At 32.5% G+C, this 21,846-nt stretch overlaps 2 protein-coding genes across 4 annotated transcripts; one reads left to right on the top strand and one right to left on the bottom strand.

The window, feature by feature from the left end:
- The first annotated feature begins 2,816 nt into the window (after positions 1-2,816).
- On the top strand, positions 2,817-9,473 carry LOC132267355 (GDSL esterase/lipase At1g71250-like). Of its 3 annotated transcripts, XM_059768520.1 has the most exons (7): positions 2,819-3,670; positions 4,504-4,561; positions 5,492-5,644; positions 7,971-8,098; positions 8,425-8,670; positions 8,764-9,019; positions 9,113-9,471. In XM_059768520.1, the coding sequence occupies exons 1-7, from the start codon at positions 3,662-3,664 to the stop codon at positions 9,331-9,333; spliced, it is 1,071 nt and encodes a 356-aa protein (XP_059624503.1). In that variant the 5' UTR covers positions 2,819-3,661; the 3' UTR covers positions 9,334-9,471. The 3 variants fall into 3 exon arrangements, with proteins under 3 accessions (XP_059624504.1, XP_059624502.1, XP_059624503.1); XM_059768519.1 differs by having other exon boundaries at positions 2,818-4,561; XM_059768521.1 differs by lacking the exon at positions 8,425-8,670 and having other exon boundaries at positions 2,817-4,561; positions 9,113-9,473.
- Positions 9,474-14,685: 5,212 nt separating this feature from the next.
- LOC132267354 (peroxidase 47) lies at positions 14,686-17,236 on the bottom strand. The gene is made up of 4 exons (XM_059768518.1): positions 16,886-17,236; positions 16,565-16,753; positions 16,269-16,431; positions 14,686-15,281 (listed from the first exon to the last, which is right to left on the bottom strand). Exons 1-4 carry the CDS (start codon positions 17,144-17,146, stop codon positions 14,884-14,886), a joined length of 1,011 nt encoding a protein of 336 aa, XP_059624501.1. The 5' UTR covers positions 17,147-17,236; the 3' UTR covers positions 14,686-14,883.
- Between the last annotated feature and the right edge of the window lie 4,610 nt (positions 17,237-21,846).

The raw sequence follows: 21,846 nt of genomic DNA, 5'->3' as shown, positions 1-21,846 counted from the left end.
ATCTCGATCTAATAAAGAAATCTTTTTATCTCAAAGAAAATATGCCTTAGATCTATTACACGAGACTGGCATGACAGCATGTCAACCAGCTGAGACACCAGTGGAAGAAAGACTGCAGTTATGTGTTCAGTCCAACCAAGTACCTGCTAATAAAGGAAGATACCAAAGACTTGTAGGGAGATTGATGTACTTAGCACACACTAGACCAGATCTGGCTTATGCATTGAGCATTGTTAACCACTTTATGCATGACCCTGGAAAGCAACATATGAATGCAGTTATGCGCATTTTGAGGTACTTGAAATCTGCTCTTGGAAAAGGAATTTTGTTCACTAAAAATGTTGGTTATCAAAACATAGATGCATATACTGATGCTAATTGGGTTGGAGCTATAGATGATAGGCGATCTACTTCTGTTTACTTTACTTTTATAGGAGGTAATCTTGTTACATGGAGAAGCAAAAAACAAAATGTTGTTGTTCGCTCGAGTGTGGAAGCTAAATTCAGAGATATGGCACTTGCACTTTGTGAAACATTGTGGTTAAGACTTCTCTTGTGGGATTTGGGTTATCTACCTGGGCAACCTATTCGACTATTTTGTGACAATAAAGCAACATGTGATATTGTCCATAATTCAATTTAACATGGTCATACGGAGTATGTCGAAATAGACAGATTCTTTATTAAGGAGAAGTTGGATGGGAAAATAGTAGAGTTGCATAAGATTCGATCTGAGAATCAACTAGCCGACATTCTCACCAAAGTAGTCTCAAATTAAGTGTTTTCAAAATTTTTAGACAAGTTAGGCATGTGTGACATCTATGCACCAACTTGAGGGGGAGTGTTGAGATTTTATCTCTTATAGTACAACTGTCGGATTGAATTATTTACTCCCTGATTTAGGCCTAATTGGTAGGTAATTAATTACCTATTTTAGCTAGGTCCTATTCTATAAATTGGATGTAACACCATCATTGAAAATATCGAATATATTTTTAATTCTCATAATCTTTCTCTGAATTTCAAGAACCTCTACAGAGGTGTCAGAGCCTCGGACACGTGTTCGATACCGGTACGACAGCCCATTCCCACATGTCGGTGCTTCATTGGTGTATATATATATATATATCTAAATGATGTTTTGTGTGCATCTATTGTATCCCAATTACAGAAAATGAATAACAGTTTATTCTCTCCCTTAAATATTTTTCCTAATTTATTTATTTATTTTTTCAATCATATTACAATGTTTATATATAGAGAGAGAGTTTAGGTTGCATTTTGTTGCCACTTATCCTTGGTTTGGTCAGTTTATTTATTTATTTATTTATTTTTATCGATAAGGGCAGAGCAGTGTATGCCATACATATTTATACAAATTTATATATAATGTCTTCCTAAAATTATTTTAATTTTAAAATTATCTCTTAATTTTTTATTTATTTTTGCTCTCTTTCTCTCTCTCTCTCTCTCTCTAAATTCTTTGAAAAAGTAAAATTTCTTTGCTTCAATGCTTCAATGCTTTAATTTTTTTTTTTCTTTTAAAGTGATGCTATTCTTGTTTTCTTTTTCCCTTTTTTCTTCTCTTATTTTTTTCCTTTTTCTTCTACATCTTCTATTTTCTTCTAAATCTAATTGCTTTCACCATCTCAACTCCATAGGTACATTTAGTTCAAATAACATTAATAAACTCCTAACACCAATTAAAGAAATTACTAAAATTTCAGGATATGAGACATACGCTCTAATCTTACATACTCTCTGTCTCTCAAGACTCGCACAAGTCTTATTCTAGGAATCTCATATCATTCATAAATATTTACTCCCTTAAGGTATTTGTTTCTCAACCAAGGGCTCTATGGTCCAATAGTTTTTCATCTAATTTTTAAAGTTGATGATGAGAGTTCGAATTTTCAAAAAAAAAAAGTGAGTGTGTGGGTGAGAAGTGCGTGTGCTTTTTGCCAATAACAAAATAAATAAATAAATAAATGGTATTAGTGTCTCTACAATGTTGTGTATGTTTTTGGCTATAAAATTTTGCAGCGTGCCAGAGTCTATTAACTCAATTAGAGAATAGCCAAACCTATCCGTAATTATAAGCGAACTTAAAATTAGTCTTTAAAGAAATTCAGGTGACTATTTTAGAAAATAAAGATTACGGCTTTCCGTTTTGGATTCTTCAATGCCTCAATGAAGAGGACTTTTAAAACATAGGATAAAATTGATGAACGTTCATCAACTTGAAAAGATAAACTCAAGAAATAAAAAAAGGAGGAAACTAAGTTAAGCGTCCTAATTTTATTTAATAAGCAGAATTCCATTACAAGAATTACAAGTAAGGAATTTAACGCAAACTAGAAAACTACTCCTAAAGCAAATATTAGGAAAGGAAAATAAGAAAAAAAAGGAAATACTGAGCAATAAAACAAACAACCAAACAAAACAACCCTACACACAAAACAACCGAACAAAACAACCCTACACACAAAAGCATAAGATAGACAACAAACAGTGCCACCATAAGATATGGTCACAAAGATTCTACGACCACACAAGCATTTTACAGCCCAACCCATAGTCATCTGGTAATGCTTAAATGCAAGCTACAAAGATGGGCTTAAAACTGCACCGAATTGAACATCGGTTCTATCAAACATACCCACCAGTGATTGGGCTAAGCAACAACCAAAAAGGCCCGTATGGTTATGCACATTCCAACATCCATGAGTATCTTCTCCTAAGCCTATTCAAACCATGTAAAATGATAATACATGCACTAACAGATTTATACTTGGTAGTTACACTATTTATGAAATTTATTTTTATAGTTAAATAGGAAGAATTTAAGAGTAATAAATCTCAACGTATCATGTAGCACATAGCTGAAAAGAAAAAAAATTAAATTTAAGGGTGCAAACCGTGTATATCTCATATTATTGATACATTTTAAAAGTATCATTTAGTCTAAGTGTGAAATGAGTTAGTTTCAAAAGGTCCAACTCAAATTTAGAAAAAAACAAAGAGAAGGAGAAGAAAAAAAAAAAAAAAAAAAAATTGAAGAAAAGAAAGAGAAGGAAATGAAAAACAATAAGATCGTTAATGTCCGTAAATATGTGGAAACTACAAAGCATTGACTTGATAGTTTAATTTTTCTAAAATTAAACAAAATAAGGGTAATTGGGATGAGTTGGGCAATTTAATTGGTATAGGCATTTTTATTTATTCGGTAAAAAAATAATAATAAAAAATAAAATAAGATTATATTGAACAGAAAATTGGAGTTTTAAAACTAAAATAGAAGAAATTAGAGAAAAATAATTAAAAAAATTGAATAAAAATTTTCTCTCATTCTAATTCTAGGATTCCAATTCTATACCCTGAATAATTGAAAATGAAAAATAATTTTAAAGCTGAGAAAATAGGGTGAATAATATAACCATGTAAGGCGACCACCCACACTTGATTCTTCATATATAGACGTCTTGGTACAACTGCTCGATCATCATCATCATCCACTATGTCCAATAATCTTGGTCCCTAACTCCAACAATGTCTCGAATCATCAATTGCTCAAAGGGTGTAAACTCGGCACTATTAGGCTTCTTCTTAACCATTACATACTCTAATCAGCAGATACCCAACACCTGCTCGAGCTCAAAAAATGCCGCTGGTCTGTGTGCCCACTATCTGCTCGATTAAATGCCTCAATCAGACTCCCTTTAGCAGCCATTCCTATGATGGCATGGCGCCAATTATGAAATTGTAGTGACACCTTCTAAAGAAGAGTCCACTACATTAATGAACAGGATGGCTATCTTTTAAATCTTAGTTCTTGGATGAATTATTTATTTATTTTTTATGATCTTCTACATGCCATGTTTAATTATTTAAGGATTCGTTTCGACATGAATGCTAATTCTTCTTATTTTAGTTTAAGCTCTCGTTCTAGTTTAATTTGAGGATTTCTTTGTGATGGATCATCTTCTATTCTTTGTTATCTACATGATCATGTGATACCAAGGGTCTCGAGCAGCTTATTTATAAATACACACACACACACATATACTCCTCATGCAGCTCATGCTTTCCTGCTTTCAACTTCCTTCTATATTGTTTAATTCCCCAAATTCAATATTTTTAAAAGGGTGTTGCCCCTTGCTATATTTGCTCAATCATGCGTAAATGCATGCGTTAATGAAACTTGGAGTACTAGCACATGCAGAGTTCAACTTGAACATTAGTTAACATTTGAAAAAAAACACAAAAACTTGAACAGAATTTGAAAACATTGCATTGCCCTGCAACAGGAATATACATACATACATATATATATATAGTTTCCTAATGGATCTTCATGTTTTGACATATCTACTCAATCTAATTTTCTATCAGGTTTACCACTCTTTAGGTGTGTCTCTACAAATAGTCCACAATCTCTATAACTGTTTCTCATGTAATTTTGGTACCTTCAGACTTCTGATAAACGTACTCTTCTTGCCACAGAGGAGGCCTTTGTGGAATCCCTTTAAAAGGTTATGGGAGCTGCTGTCAATCTGGTGGAGTAAGGTTTTTTCACTCTCTTATATAAAATTATTAAATTCTGCAGTTCTGAGTATATTAATTATTTTCTCTCAGTATTGAATTGATGAGAAGAACTCCATTTCAAAAGTAGCAAATGAGATTAGGTTACAGCTTTAGCATACATTTAGTAAGTTTCTAATCTACAAGACAGGCTCTAACAAACTTGAAAATTTAAAGAGTTGTCACATAGATAGATTGATTTATCTTGTTATGGTGTTAAATAGCTGTACAAAAAGTTCAATTTATTTGCAATCTCTATAACTGTTTCTCATGTAATTTATAGACGACTCCCTCTCTCTTCATGCCATAATGACACTCTATTCACACCATAAACGACACTCCTAGACCACAGCCTCTATTTCGTAGCAAACAAGTGTGAACTATATATCTTCATATATATATATATATATATAAAACAAATTGCACTAAACCCCCCGGACTATAATCCTACACTAGCTAGAAGGCACAAAAGTAAGAAAAAAAGGAAAAAGAAATGGAGAGAGTAGGAAAAACTGACAAAGAAGTGTAACTGAAACAATAGCTCCATATATAAGGTGGAAAAGACTTGGAAGGAAAAAAAGAAAAGAAAAAGAAAAAGCAAGAATTCATGGACTGTTGCTTGCAAGCTTTCAGAACAGTTTTCAACTTTTTCACAAAAGGGCATCATATATGTTACTCATGTATGCATAGAGTTGTATATTATTGAAGCCTTGTGCACATTAACTAATTTGTATACACACAGAGACCACACACAAAGGGTAAAGATCGATGGATGATCCGTCCTTGAGACCAAATGTTGCGTCAATTATTATATACGCGGGTGTTGTTTTGATGATCAATAATTTATCCTTGATTAATGTTAATAATGGCGTTACAGCTGATGATCAATATTATTCGCCACAATTTACAGCTATATTTGCTTTTGGAGATTCGTTGACAGACAATGGAAACAACAACCACCTAAATTCTTTAGCTAAAGCAAACTACGTGCCTTATGGTGTTGATTTCTATGAAGGACCTTCCGGGAGATTCTGTAATGGAAGAACCATCATAGATTATCTAGGTAAGTACCTAATTACTCTGCTTTCAGTTTTTGCATATCTTATAATTTTATTTAGTTTTTTTCAATCATGTAATTATTATATACCCACTTGATCTATGACACTCAAATACGTACAAATACCTGAATTTGATTGATATTTGTGATTTGCTGGTGATTGCCTATATATATATATATATTCATGAAATTTCACAATTATTTCCTTATAGTTAGCTTAAATATAGCGGCGTTCATTTTGAAATGGAACTACCTACCTGTATGCAATATTTGCTCCTCATCTTCTTCTTCTTCTTTGTTGTTAAGAAAAGTAGATTTGGTTGATTTACCTTTTCTTGTCATCTTTCAAATTTTTCAACAAATGGGTCCTACCATGTTTACGAAAATACACTTGGCTGAGTTGATGGTAACTCAATACTACTCCTATTTTTTATTTTTATGTTTCTAATCAGACAAACTTTACATGATCGGTTCAAGACCTTTTTAAATCCATATTTAATCCATTTTTTCCCCTAGATCCTCAAATACTTGTGTGATATTATTATTTATTTCATAACATTGAAATGTTGGGGCTAAATTGAATCTGAATCATTTCTTTTACATTATTATTGTGATTTACTTTAATTTTAAATATATCAAATTTCAATTTTTATCGGAGATTGTTTTTTACTATTGCTCTGTCGAAATTACTTTTGTATAGGGAATTCAACTAAAATGTATTATGTTAATGATATTTTAGTTGAAGATTTTGAAATTATTTGATATATACAATAGCGTGTAAGTATGTAAATGTACTTGTTTTATTTTATATGTAAATGTACTTGTTTTATTTTAGAAGAAAATATTGTTATATTAAGTTAACATAGGTGTTTTCTAGCATATAAGACAATGGCTATTGAGAATTAATCCAAAGATGGTTGAATGAGAATGCGGCACGTATACTCTTGCAAAGGTTTTCTTTTGTAACTCTCATGAGAATTAAGATATCAATGCATGATCATTAAAAGTGCTACAACACGAAAGCAAGTCTAACGATAATTATATGTGTGTCTAGTGACGGACCCAGGAATTTTTTTGGGGGGCATCGTCGAAGAATAAAAAAAATTGTTGACAAATTTGAAAAAAAAAATTTGTGAAGTGGGCCATTTTAAAAATTGAATGGGGGCATTTTTGAAATTTTAACTAAAATTTTAGGTAATAATATAAATTAGAAAAAATTCAGTGGAGAAATCAGTGAGGTAAAAATGTGAAGGGGGCATTTAAAAAAATTTAGGGAGGGCATTTTTGAAATTTTAATTAAAACTATAAGTAATAATGCAAATTAAAAAAAATCCAGTGGTCCTGAACTAGGTCTGTGCCTGTGTGTGTTGTGTTGAAATTTGATTAAGGGATGGAGTTCAAGTATTAGTCTCTTAAGACCCTTAAATGGAGATTGCAACACTACATCCGAAGTCTAGTTTGGAAGAGTCTTTCAACTATTTCATTAGTGTTAGTTGCTTTCTTTATTTTGTTTATTAATAGAATTTTTTAATTTGATATTTAATTTGAAGGTTTATAAACCAATATTTAAATATTTAATAAGCTATTACCCTTATATAGGCAAGATAGCCAATAGACAATTTTGGTTACAACACTTTTTCAGTAGCATATAAATACCATGTTATTTCAATAGACGGAAAATATAATCAAATAATCTTCTTCCTAGTAACAATTAAGTCACCTTGTTTCATTCCCATTTCTTCCCTCCAGCCCAAAATATTATCTTCTATGGTTTTTATTGCACATTTGAGCTTTTGGCAACATGACATCCAAACTTTGTGATTGTCCTCTTTAAATGTGCTCATGGATGACTTTGGAGTTTTATTTTCGGAACTTTGATGATCTGTCATTACCTATTTAAATGAAGACTAAAAAGATTTTAGAACAGTGTGACATCACGTGCCTCTCTGAGGCCAGAAGTTTATTTGTTCTCTTTTAGTTTTTGATATGTTTATTTTGCACATTGTTTATATATTGGTCTATTTTTCTTTATATTATTTTTTATACAGAGTTATTTAAAATTGAGTTCTTAAATAAATAAAATGGTTTTGGAAAAGTAAAAAATTGTTTATAGATACTTGAGTAGAAAAAAATGAGCAATAGATTTTATTAATTGAATTTACCCCACCAAAAAAAAAAAAAAAAATATATATATATTTTATTAATTCAATACTTAGAGTAGAAGTTTCAATTACGATATTATATGTCTGAAATATTGCATTGTTTGGCAATGCTTTAGCTTAACGTTGTGCTTCTGCTTAGCCCAAGCTCCATCTTTGTGAGAATTTTGCAGGAGATTTGTTGGAACTTTCTTATGTTCCAGCCTTTGCAAACCCTTCCGCTACAGGAAGAAACATTCTCAGGGGAGTAAATTATGCTTCAGCTGCGGCAGGAATACTTGATGAGACAGGACAACATTTAGTAAAGTCCATTTTCAGTTTTTTTTTTTTGTATGTGTATAATAATGTATATATATATATGCGTGTGTGTGTTTTTATATACATGGTATATGTGTGAATATATTACAAGTTAATGGATCCTCTCCAATAACATTTATCTTCAAACATCTCCAAGACTACAACGAAAGATTATGAAAGTGCCCTATTTATTTATGATTTCATGCACAACTTGGTGACCATTGGATGTTAGTTTGGAGAAGATATCTGAAGAGAGAAGTTATTGGAGAGGATCTAGGTGTGTCGCCGATCTTAAAGTCATCAAAATGATCTACTAACATGACGACGCAGGGTGAACGGTTCAGCTTAAGGCAACAAGTTCAAAATTTTGAAAGCAGCTTGAGTGAATTGAGGAACCAAATGAGGGAGGAGAAAGAATTGAGCCAATATTTGGCCAAGTCCTTAGTTGTAATGATTCTTGGTGGCAACGACTACCTCAATAACTATCTTCTTCCTTCTTTATATCCCACTAGTTATGTTTACAATCCTAAAGACTATGCCAATCTTCTCATAGACCACTACACAAGACAAATCATAGTGAGATTCAGACAATTATATATGTTCTTCATTTCATTTGATAGATAGCTTAAATTATCGAGTTCTAAAGTTTCGAAAATTTATGTATTGCAGTATCTGTATAATTTAGGACTGAAAAAGTTCTTTTTGGGAGGAGTTGGACCACTTGGTTGCATTCCAAACCAGCTAGCAACTGGTCTTGCTTCACCGGGGAAGTGTGTATCATTTGTGAATGATATGGTTGGAATGTTTAACATGCGGCTAAAATCTGTTGTTGATCAGCTCAATACAAAGTACCCAGACGGAATCTTTATTTATGGCAACACTTTCGGAGCATTCAGTGACATACTTGACAACGCTACTGCTTACGGTAAGAACATAATTTATATATATTTTTTCTTACTCTTACCGATTATGAGTATTTGAACCATCCACCTTCTACGACGTACTTTTGATATTGTAGGATTTAATGAGAGTGAAAGAGGGTGTTGCGGTATTGGAAGAAATAAAGGACAGATAACTTGCCTTCCATTTTCAGTTCCATGCTTGAATAGGAAGCAGTACGTGTTCTGGGACGCCTTCCATCCAACGCAAGCTGTTAATCAAATTCTTGCTCAAAGAGCTTACACCGGTCCACCTTCTGATTCTTACCCAATCAATGTAAAACAAATGGCACACATATAACTCTTTACATGCATTATTGAAAATTATGTACCAATATGCCTTATGTGATGATGATCTTTCATGATTTATCTGGAATCACAAAAATGGACAATACTTGTGCAAAGTACATTAAACATATATTATCTTACATGTCTAATGTGTGTCATATAAGTTCGTGGAAAATTATGAGATTTTATTGTTATTACTGCCTTTCAAAAAAACAGGCTACCTTTGTATGAGATAAATGGCCTGTTTGGCTGGGCTTTCTGTAGGCTCAGAACGGGTTTGTAAGTCCAGAAAATCCTTTGCCAATAATAAAGAGCGTTTAGTAAAATTTTTGAAAACGAACTTTCAAAAAATAGGCTACCTTTGTATGAGATAAAGTCTCGTGCCTAATAGTTCCTTATTTGCTATGTGGGAGTAAAAGGCCCCGAAAAAACCATAAAAATAATAGTAATAATAATTAGATAAATCATTAAAAATTTATAAAGAACTCTTCCCTTAGAGAAATACACTCAAGATAATACTCAATGGCCTAAATGGTTAATGAACTTGGGATTAAAATTCATATATGATAAAACAACCAAAAGATGGATTACTTTGAAATTCATATACAGACTCGAGCACACTTAACTTTGAGCACTACTATTATGTACTTAGACTTGATGACTCTATTTCTCTCGACTATAGAAAAAAACAACATTTACTCATACTCTCAAGCTTTTTTTTTTTATACTCAGTACAATGTCCAAAAATCCTTTATAGGCCCGACCCCTCTGGTTGGTCCTTGGCAAAACTCAACCGTCAGATCAAAAATATGATCCCGCCATTGTTCTTAGGGTGCCCAAAAAACCTAGGAATGCACCTACGTTTCAACTCAATCAGAGGTTTGTACCACCCGATTGCCCTAATTGAAGAAAATGGTGAAATAGTAACTTCACATTGGAGCACTGATTAAAGTGTCAAAACAGGAAACAAACGTCGCTAATGTGTCCGGAACGTCCACAAACCCCCAAATATATCCTAAAATTGCACTTTTCAGTGCCTCGTAAGGGCAAAACAGTCAAAATTACCTTAGGGGTGTTTTAGAAGTCATCTGATGATGTCATGTAGTGTCTCACATTTTTTGGCATTTTTTTTTGTTTTTATATTTATTATTTTTCAGCATCAATTTGCATGCTAGGTTGATTCCGATGGTTATTTAAGGCATTTATTTGAATTTAAAATTTTTAGAAATGCATTTTAGTTCATTTTGTCATTTTTGAGTTTTCAAACCCAAAAGGTCCCATGTGGGCCCAAAGTAGAATTTTTGGGTTCGGGAATTTTCTCGACGTCATTGGATTTCATCATTTATCTTATTTGGTGTATTTATATATAAGTACATGTGGCTATTGTAGGCATAATTGTAGGTGTTTATTGCTATGAGGGTCATTTTTGTAACTTTCTTAAAAGAGGTGGGGACCACCAATTAAGCATGTGACTAAAGAGGGGTCTAGAATATGATAATCGCCTAACAAACATGATCATCTCACTCTCTCTCATCGGGCTCTCTCATTCTCTCTCTATATCTATCAGTTTCTCTTTCTATAAACCAAACCCACTACATATAATCCAAGATGTGATCTACTTGGATGGTGTGTTATGTTTCTCAATTTTTTTTATTTTATTTTCGGGCATTTTTTAAATTTTTGAATTTTTTTATTTTTGTGTCTCGTTTTACGTGTCACACATCGATTAGTGTTTCACGAAGGTTTTCAATGAGGTTTGGGGTATTTATTTGAGTTTATAACTCTTAGAAATGCATTTTAAGCCATTTAGGAATTTTTCAGATTTTCGGGTCAAAAGGTCTCAAGTGAGTTCCGCACCCGGATTTTTCGCAGTCAGAATTATTTTTCGGGATTGTTGCATTTCATATATTATTATTTGGTGTATATCTATGTGGTTATGTGTTGAAATTAAATTAATGTGGCATGTTTAGGGTTATATTGTATGTAAGGGGCAAATAGACTTTTGATTGGTCAAGGTGGGGACCACAGCTTTTTATTAAGGCTTATAAACACACAATATCATATTTTATACCAATTCTCCTCCTCCTCCTCCTCCAAACCGTGACACACACACTCTCTCTCTCAAATATATTTTTCTCTCTAAATCCAAGTTTCAAGCATATATTTCATCCATTTCCTCCATGATTTGAACTTTGCTATTTAAATGCAAAGTTAACGAGCTCAACGAGGGCTATGATTTGATTGGGGCTAATTTTCATTTGGACTACATTGGTGATTTCGAATTTGGGGAAAAAATTAGGAATTTTGCTTGATTTTGAGGTAGAGGTCTCTAAACCTCACACCCTTTGATATTTGTGAGTTAATTCATTTAAATTGTATTATGGCATGTATAATTTGTGAAATTGATGCATGACCATTAGGGATTATTATTGAAGAGCATGATATTTATGCCTTATTCGGTATGTGTGTTAAATTGCATGCTTATATGAATTAATGTGAGATTATTTGATAAATTGTTACTATTAGATGTGTTATATATCTAAAATGCCTTAATTCTAAGATTGATAGCATGAGAATTGTTGTATTGGTTATTTCCAAAGCATGCAAGAATGATGGTAGCTAATGTATGAATTTTAATATTGGTATGATGTTGAAGTTCATAATTCATTCATGCATTGGCATTGGGTGAGAAAAATGAAATTGATTTTGAAATGAAAAAAAAATAATGATTTTGGAAACTGCTCTATGCGTGGTTGAGCTACCTAGGCCCCAAATGACACTAAAGAGTTACCTTATGTGAGGACCTGTCCCTTTTTCATTTTTCGGTATTTTCTTCTTCCGTTTATTTTTTTTCCAAGTTCAGGTTTTGTTGGACCGGGTTGAGTCAAGTGCTCAGGAATAGTTCCCGACATTTCCTGTATTTGAGATTTGTATTTTACTTACTTTTATTCCGTCTTTTATTATTTGGGGTTACTTGTGCGATTTCTTTTGGTTGACATTTTCATTTTTGGGGGCCTTTGTGCTAATATTTTTTGAAGATATTTTCATTTGGGGCAAAAGTGCGATTATCTTTGAGTTATTTTAGTGAGGGGACCTTTGTACAATTAACAAAAGTTAAGGCAAAATGTCTCATTTTTGGTTGGGATTCTTGTACTGGATTCCTTTTAGTATTATGTCAAGCCATGGACTCTTAGAAATGCATTTTAGACTTTTTCTCCCGTTTTAGGGTTTTTGACCTGGGAGTCACCGTGTGGGTTTGGGACTTATTTTTCTACTCGGGACTTATTTTTCAACGCTGTTTTTTTTGTTGTTCATTGTTTTTTATATTGGTGCTTTTACGTTTACGATTTTATTTCACTTGAGCGCGTTTCGACGACTTTCATTTTTCGGGGTCACGTGGGGCCGTTTAGGTGATATTTTTGGAAAGTATAAAAGAGAGTGGAGAGAGAGAGAGAAATCAGATTTCTCCCCCTCTTTGCTGTTTTTTTCTTTCTTTTTAGATGTTGTCATTCTCTCTTCCATTTGATTTTCTTCCACTTTGATTTGGCCTTTGCCGTATGAGGGTTTTCTAAAGGTCTTAGTGTGGCCTTGCTTTTCATCCGATTGTGCGGCCTTGCTTTTCATCCAATTAGATTTTCATTTTGCCCATTTTTGAGTTTTGGATTTGAGCTCGGGTTTGAATTTTGGTGTTGCCAGAAGAGGATCAGTCCCCGACATAACCCCGAAGTTTCTTCGCATTCGGAACTGTTCCGTTTTGGTGTCATTTGAGATTTTCATCTCAAATTGAGGCAGGGGTGGCTTATGTTTGTAACTTGTATTTTCTTTGGGTCTTTTGAGATGTTGGGAATTGTAAAGCACGTATACTTGTTATATGGAAATGTGAGCCTAATTGTTTACTTAGTGTATGTTGATGTTTATAATATTTAAGGCATATAATTGTTATTATTTTGTTTTGGGCTTACATTGAGTTTTGGAAATGTCAAGCATGATAGGAAGGGGTAAATTTTGGCATTTGGTTAATATATATTTGCCTATTCATGTTTTGTGTATGTATAGATGATATCATTGTGGATATTTGTGTGCATATGTGTTTATATGATTTTAGAGGATTTGGTTAAATGCCTACTTATGTAGTTTAGATATCCTTGTTGCATTGAGATTATCTTCAATCATCATGTGTGAGTCATGGTGTGTGTGCCACTTTGGCCATGAGTTCATTGTGGTGTAGCACGACATTCATGATATATATATACATTTGATCGATGGATAGATGCTATCCATAGCTAGGGTGCGGAAGGGCACTCAATTGTTTCTAGGTGCGGAATTTGAATCTGGTACAACATCATTTTGATCATGGAGTTACTTGTATGAGTTGCATCATAGTGAGGTTCATGTGTTGTGTTGAGTTAATAATTCATAGGATCATGTGGATTTCGTTATGGTTATAGTTTCGTGGTAGCCATTATGTGATAATGTGCCTAGCTTATTTGGTTCATAGTTCTTTGTGGTTATTATTTGACAACTTGGTATTTTAATGCATGGTTTGATTATGTGACTACTTGAGTTGAGTGACTATCATGCTACAGAAATTAGAGTTAGGGTGTATGATTCCTTTTTTATTTCACGAAACTTAGGCTTTAGGTTGTATGACTCTTCATCCTTGGGATGCCAAGCATTTCTTGTATGTCATTGGAATTTCGAAGAACGCATTTACTTGTATAATCCATACCTTACTGAGTGGCTGTCCTCACCTTCTATTATACAAACATTTTTCAGGAAAGGAGTCGCTTGGGACGACAATTGGAGTTGATGACATGTTTTGATTCATTTGCCATTTAAAGGGCAAATCTTAATTTAAAGGTGGAACCAACATGAGTCTTGGTAGAGTAAAGGGTGTGAGCCTGAGTTAAAGTTCGATATATTTTGCTTCATATATGGTGGATCATTTACGCTTGGGACAACGCAAAAATCTTTGAGATTTTCCAATTGGTTTTCTTGCTAAAATTCTAATGTCATCTCTCAAACTTTGCTATACTTTTCAGTATTTAGTTTTGTGGTTGTGGATGTTTAATTGATCATATTTGTGGTTAATTAATCAATTACAAAAATTAGGCAAATTGATCTAATCACTTCATCTAGGTCATTTAGAGAGTGAATCACAATTAATCAACTAATAGCTTCCCACGTAACTCACCATTTTTTTTTTATCTAATCTTTCCCTCCTAGCATTGTTCTTGAGTTGACTTTAGAAAGCCAATTTGGAAGCTTTCTCTATACGTTTTCATACTCATCATGGACTCATGGAAACTAGAAAATACGAAGGGAAAAAAAAATTCCACCTGGCATTTTAAAGCATGCAAGAATCTATTCAAAACTAAAACATCCTTAATTTTTAAGCTTCACGTATATATAAGAGCTACATAAATCCCACACAAATACATACAACATGAGATGGATGATAGATAGTGAAATTTACATAACCAACCCATATACATTGCAAGAACTCGATGAGTGCAGCACAACATGCAATATATGTTTAAATCATCAACTCAGGATGAATGAATCAGTTGATTTGGCGGCAATTTTGTCGCACTTCTCCTTTGGATCCTTCTTTGACATCCATCAAACCCATTTTGACCATGGCCTGCTGGAAATCAAAGAAGAACATGGCTTGGTTCATTGCATAACCATTGACAATGGCTCTGGTTTTGGGACTGGCGTACAAGGTCTGGTCTGAAGTAAGCACGCCGGCTTTCCTTTGCAAGGCATTGTAATAAGCATTGTCGAAAGTGTTTCTTGTGTCGTCGAATGGTTGCTCCGCGTTGTCCCCTGCGCTGCATGTCTTGGCCAGTGTCTTGGCGAAGTCAGAGTCGATGGCTGGATCCACATCATGAGTGGAGTCGAATTTACTCAATCGGTTTTTGAATGATGAGCACCTTGCCACTCCTAGTGTATGTGCCCCTAACAACATCACCACCATCATATATGCATGTATTAGTCCTATGCTGCAGTGGTGTTGTAATTTATAAAATTAATTAATTAATTCCGTCTTTCAATACAATAAATCGGATTGAAATAAATAGATTGTTGGTACATTGTTCTTTGTTTCTCTTCTATCTTTATATTATTCTTGAAATTTAATATATTAAAAATATATTTAAATGTATTCAAAAACCCTACAACAAAAAATTATATACAACTGTGAAATATATATTTTGTAATTGGCTAATTTTGGTGTCAAAAAAAGTCCGATCGAGTTGTATTTTTTAGTTTACAATTCAAGATGAAAATCGGTTGCGGAATTGATGAGATGTTCATGTTTGATAAATTGAGGTCTACAATGACCAACACTTTAAAATGTTGAATTCAAATGTTATGACACATATGTACATAATATGTTTTTTCAAAACTTAAACCCTCAATGATTTATTCCGCTGCACAACTCACAACAATTAAAAAAAACAACAAAGCTTTACATGTCATGCTATACAAGGGCTAGACCGGGTGTTGTGTTATTAGAGATTCTGAAGTCGAAACGTTACCTAACACACCACTTACTCACTAGAGTGGCAATTTTTTTTTTTTTCTTTCTTTCTTTCTTGTTTTCCGTCTCACATCTCACGACAACTAAAGTGGAAATATGGAATCAGAATCCAATATATGAATTTAGTTGTTTAATAATTTTCAATGAACTTTTATTGTTGTTCATGTGACTGTATGCCTTTCACTATTTTATGAGCACCATTTAGGGTACAAATGAAATTGGATACCTATCCTTGCCATCAGGTTAAACAATAATTAATTATTAAAAATTTAACCTAAAAAATATTCTGAAAATATATATAATTAAGGATCCAGACACTCTAAATTATGTGAAGAATATGACAAGAACATATATGTAAAATTGATATATATATATATATATATATATATATATATATAAATTACCCGATAAAGCTACCATTTCTTGAACAGTAAAACCTCGTTGAGAAAACATGGTGATAAGGTCAGAGCTATTGAAGAAGGGTGGAGGCAGGTTTCTCGTGTCTTCTATTTTAGATCTTCTTCCATCCTTCCTTCCTTTTGGTATCTCATATACTGGACCCCCAGCCTGATCCATAACAATATATATAATTAAAATTCCATTAATTATAAGTTAATTATTCATGTATGTATAAATATATGGATCATTAATCTAGCTAGCTTCTTTGTAAATTCAATTATATATATATATAGATTCTTACAAAGAAAACAGCATCCCTGGCAGCCATAGCAACAATGTCAGCACATGAAACGACGCCGGGGCATACATTTTCGAGCTGTTCTTTTGCATTGTCGATTATTTCATATCCCTGCAAACTCAAATTTGCTGGGGAGTCCTTTTCTGCTGTGTTATCTTTCGTTGAATCAATCAGAATTGAACCGTCACATCCCTGTATACACACATATATATACACATATATATATATTTTCATCACACAAGATGAATTTTAAAATATAAATAAATGCCAGAGAGAGAGAGAGAGAGAGAGAGAGAGAGAGAGAGAGAGAGAGAAATTAAGAACCTCAATGAAGCAGTCATGGAAATGCATTCTGACAAGGCCTGCCGCAAGAGTTGGATTAGACTGCAAAGCTGTGTTGACTGTATTCTTGACAATCATATCCGCAAATGGGCAATTCATCATCATATAGTAATTCATACTCAGACCATCTGCTCCAATTCTCATTCCACTCACTATTATTTCCACCACCATCATCATACTCGTCAATTTAGCAGCTGTAACCATGTTTGCTCTTTTTGGAGGACTAGTACTTGTTACCAACATGAAGCAAAAGATATCTATGCAAGAAAGAAAATACTTATATATAGATCATATATATGTTTGTGATGTGTATGTGTGTGTGTGTGTTTGTGTATATATATATATATATATATATATATATATATATCGAAGTGGAGATCAAGAATGAACAATTAGTGGTGGATTGCATGAATTGACAGGCTGATGTAAGCATTACTCAAAGGGAGAATAATGCTACCTTGATGTCCATCTCATCATAGTTGCCACGTTCTCTAGTCATCATGTTTCAAAATCGATTCTTATTAGTTGCAATTAATTCTTTAAAAGCTATGTTCGTTGACGTAATCAAGCTTTACTCGATCGGTGGAGACGCCCTGCTCGGGATAAAATTTCGAACACCTCATTTATAAAAATGCTGAAATATATGCATATTTATACCTTCCGGAAAAAAAAAAAAAAAAATGCATATTTATTCGTTTGAATAAGAATTAAAATTCATTTACAGTAACATACACAAATTAATCATCTTTTAGTTTCTATAAGTTCTTTTAACTTCATTTGTCCAAATTAAACCACCATCTCCTATAATTTTATTTTATGGTATTGTAATTTTAGTTATACCATGATGTAACTTTTAAATTAGTTTTTTTTAAGTTCAAAATGCTAATTTAAAAGAAAACTCATGACAATTATTATAAGATTGATCTCAGGATAAAATTATTCAGAGATATATATATATATATATATATATATATATATATATGAATGAATGAGAGAGAGTGATTTGTAAAGGTCATCAAATAATTGAATGGAGAATGAAAAAGGTAAAGATGGTGCGGTCTATAATTTTCTCCACCTAATCAGGTGGTTTATATGATAATCATAGTTTAATGCATGATCTGACACGCAACATATTAATTCGTACGTGTTAGCAAAATAATTGTTCATGCAAACTTTTGATCTCGTCGTTTATTGAACACAAAAAAACAAACAACTTTTACATGAATTAAAAAAAACAAACAACTTTTACATGAATAATATTGAGATTTGACAAATTTTGATTCATTGGTTGATTATTCAACACATTTTCATGGTATGCATGTACTGTAGTATTACTTACATCACCCTCTGACAAACAGGTATAGGAAGTGTTTTTTTTTTTTTTTTTGGCGGCAGGTGAACAATTATATAGAAGGGAAAAACAATAAATGATTATTATTGTTTTTGGTATAAACAAGTTGGGTTTTATGATAAAATAAATAAATAAATAATAGTATTGAGAATTTTATGATTTAAGCCCATATATATATATTAACTAAGTATAGAGACGAATCCATATCCGAAGTAAACACAAGGAATTACGATCCTTCTGTGCTAAAAGACTTTTAATCGAGGGTTTATTGTTTCTTTGATCTCATTGTTATTGTTGATAATTCGAGGGTTATCACTTCGAATGGCCAGATTAGAATTGATAAATTCACTTCGAATTGCCGAAGGGGTTATCACGAATTTCAGGGATCCATCAATGGCTTTACTGGCGGCGAGTGGCGGCGAAACTGAAACTCTTCAACGTCTGCATTTGTGCAACATTGGGTTTGGATTTGTAGGCTTATTTTGCCAATTTTATCTGAACTGGGGTTTGAAGATGGTGGGTACTAGTGGTTCATGATGGTTATGGTGATGGTGGTTTTCGCGGGTGGGTATTGGGTGGTGGTGATGGTCGGAGGGTAGGCATTGACCACACCTTCTCACCGGCGAGCATGGAGTCTGGCACTGAACTGGGTGTAAACGGACTGAACGAAACGGTGGCAGTACCGACTATATATAGAGTCCTGCAATAGAGAGAAAAATAAAATAAAATTCTTTGCTTACAGGGTATTTTGGAATTTTTTTTATAAAAAAATTAGTCAAAATTAATAATTAGGGGGTAATTTGCTCAAAAGATAAATAATACCGTAAGTTATATGCTTTTTTTTTTTTTAAATAGGGAGTTTTTATTTTTTGGATTAATTGCAAAAAAATTCCTCACTATATACAAGATGTACAAAAAAATTTATTTTATATATATTAAAGATCAACATAGAGAGGAAATGTTGTTTTTCCAATAATGGAGAGAGATAAAGCAGGGAGGACACCGGGAGCATGTGCCCTACTGAAAGTAGAGATGGTAAAAGTTTGGGTCCTCAAAAAGATAAAATGTCTTTAAAGGAATAAAATGGGTGTGAGAGTGGTGTATGTTTCTTGCCAATTAATAAAAAAAAAAAAAAAAAAAACTTCAAAACCGAGGGACTTTGAATTGGTGGAAAATGTGGGTCGAAAATGGACTTGTGATTTGAAATAAAAAAAATTGAGATGGCATTCAATGACAAATATAATTCTAAACTTTTCATTCAAAACATAAATTCAATGGTTTTGAATAATTAAAAGAGTTTTATGGATAGTAAACTATGATATATATATATCGGCACGGACCCAACATAGGAGCCCCTATTAGATTTTTTATATTTTCATTTATACCTTAAATATTTTAGAATTTACGAAGATGTCCGGCTAAAATTACAATTTACCCCAATGGATCCTTTCTTTTCTTTTTTTATTTTATTTTTTTTTATACTTCAAAGTTTTGAGAATTTATGAAGATGCCCCACTAAAATTACAATTCGCCCCTACTGAATTTATTTATTTTTTGCATTTTATACTTTAAATTTTTTAAAATTTATGAATAAACCTTATTGAAATTACAAAAATGGATCCACTATATAAGTTTTCCCCCCACAAATTAAAAGACTACCCCCCTTATAAAATTTTCTGAGTCCTGTAATATATATATATATATATATATATATATATATATATTGTATATCTAATTGATATGATAGTGATATTTTTTGGTTTTGATGTTGAGCTGATTGCTGAAATCTTTATGGTCCATTTGGACGACCAGGGGGCTAAACGGGCATGCTGATGGAGTTTTTATTTTTTATTTTCTGTACTCATATTTTATGTTTAGTAACTTTATTTTATTAGGTATCTTTCTCTATTTTTTGAAATTTTTTAGAGAAACTTTATTTTAAAGCTATTTTTGGAGTATTAGTATTCGGGATTTGATTTTTTTTTTTTATGTTATAAGGATTCGTGTTGCACTTAGTTTCCTTGTGGATTAGGGATTCGTGTTGCACTTAGTTTCCTTGTAGATTAGGGCTTTCTTTCATTATAAATGTGTAATGTAGCGATCAGAATCATTCATTCAATTATCAATACAAATGTTATATTTCTTTGAATTTATCATTCGTTTTGTAGACTCAAAACACCCTATTTTACGGATTTAAAATAAAGAGGTCATTGTAAACAAATTTATCATTCCGTGCATGTCAAGTTTAATTCAATGTCAATTGTTTAGAGATATAAAAGTGATCAAAACGAAGATAGAGAGAACAAGAAAGCAGGTTGGAGAGAAAAAGGAATAGAAGAGATGAGTAGAAGAGCGGGATAAAAGGTGTAATTGAAGATTATTTTTGTCATTTTATTTATCGGTCATACCATATTTTATGTAGCGCAAATATAACCTCTCATTCTATATTGTATTTTATTGATTGATTATTTATTTACTTAAGAGCCAAAATAAATATATAAAAATGTTGTGTTTGTTGGTTAATTTTAAGATAGATTAACATTTATTTTATTTTATTTTTTGAATTCTTTGTTAGAATTATAAATTAGTTTTGTATTTAATTTCTGATAGAAGTTTTGCTACTATATGAATAGCACTTTTCTCAAAATTCTTTTACTTAAAAAATAGGGACATATCCAAAAAAGTACGTGAGGGGCAACTCTTGGCAACAAGTCTGTGCCTGCTTAAAATAATAATAATAATAATAATAATAATAATAATAATAATAATAATGATGATGTGGAAGTTGCTATCCAAGAAATGCTGATTCACTGGTAAAACCTGGATTAGTTGCTGTACAATGATTTGGAGCATTGGAATAGCAAAGTCAACAATGCAATAGAGAGTGGGGGTATGATTTACTAAAGGGGCATGCAATGCAGCTGGTTTCCATAATGAAATTAGTAAGTGGCTAAGTGCAAAGTGGGATGTGCGTGTCATTATGTGTGCATGTGTGTGTGTGTGTGGGGAAAGAGCACGTTCATTTTTTCTTTTTTTGAAAGGTGAAGAGCGCAGCACGTTCATTGTTTTAGGACAAGTTACTTATGCGCGTGAAATTTTTGCACACTTGCAGGTGTGCTATGAACGCGTTTTAGCGTATGTGGTAGTGGGAACGTACCGGCCCATATATGTTTGTCAGTGGAGTGGAGATAGAGAGAGAAATAGATTAAATTTGATCATTATCTCATTTGTTAGGTCAATGGAGTGGACCATTAAATGAAGCTTCTTAGACCCGCTGAATGAGTTTCAACTCCTTTGTCTGCTGTCCATCTCACATCAATTTTTGAGAGAGAGAACCGCATTCTTGAAGTAATTGGAAACTTTATAAAAAATAAAAAACAAAAAACAAAAAATAAAATAAGAAGGTTTTTTAGACCCACGATTTTTTTTTTTTTTTTCAAATATTAAAAAAACATGCAATTAGGTATAAATTATTTACTATATATTTGAAATTTTTTTGACAAAGTTTAATATTAATTGCCACATTCACCACATTTACTGTCAAAAGAAAAAAATTAGCAAAGTTAATATTAATTGCTACACTCACTATCTT

This window comes from Cornus florida, unplaced genomic scaffold (genome assembly GCF_030987335.1).
Source record: "Cornus florida cultivar Cherokee Brave unplaced genomic scaffold, ASM3098733v1 CherokeeBrave_3.0.0_Hap2_Chr07, whole genome shotgun sequence".
Lineage (NCBI taxonomy): Eukaryota > Viridiplantae > Streptophyta > Magnoliopsida > Cornales > Cornaceae > Cornus > Cornus florida.
Note: the sequence above shows the minus strand (reverse complement) of the source record. Positions and strands in the feature narration are given on the sequence as shown.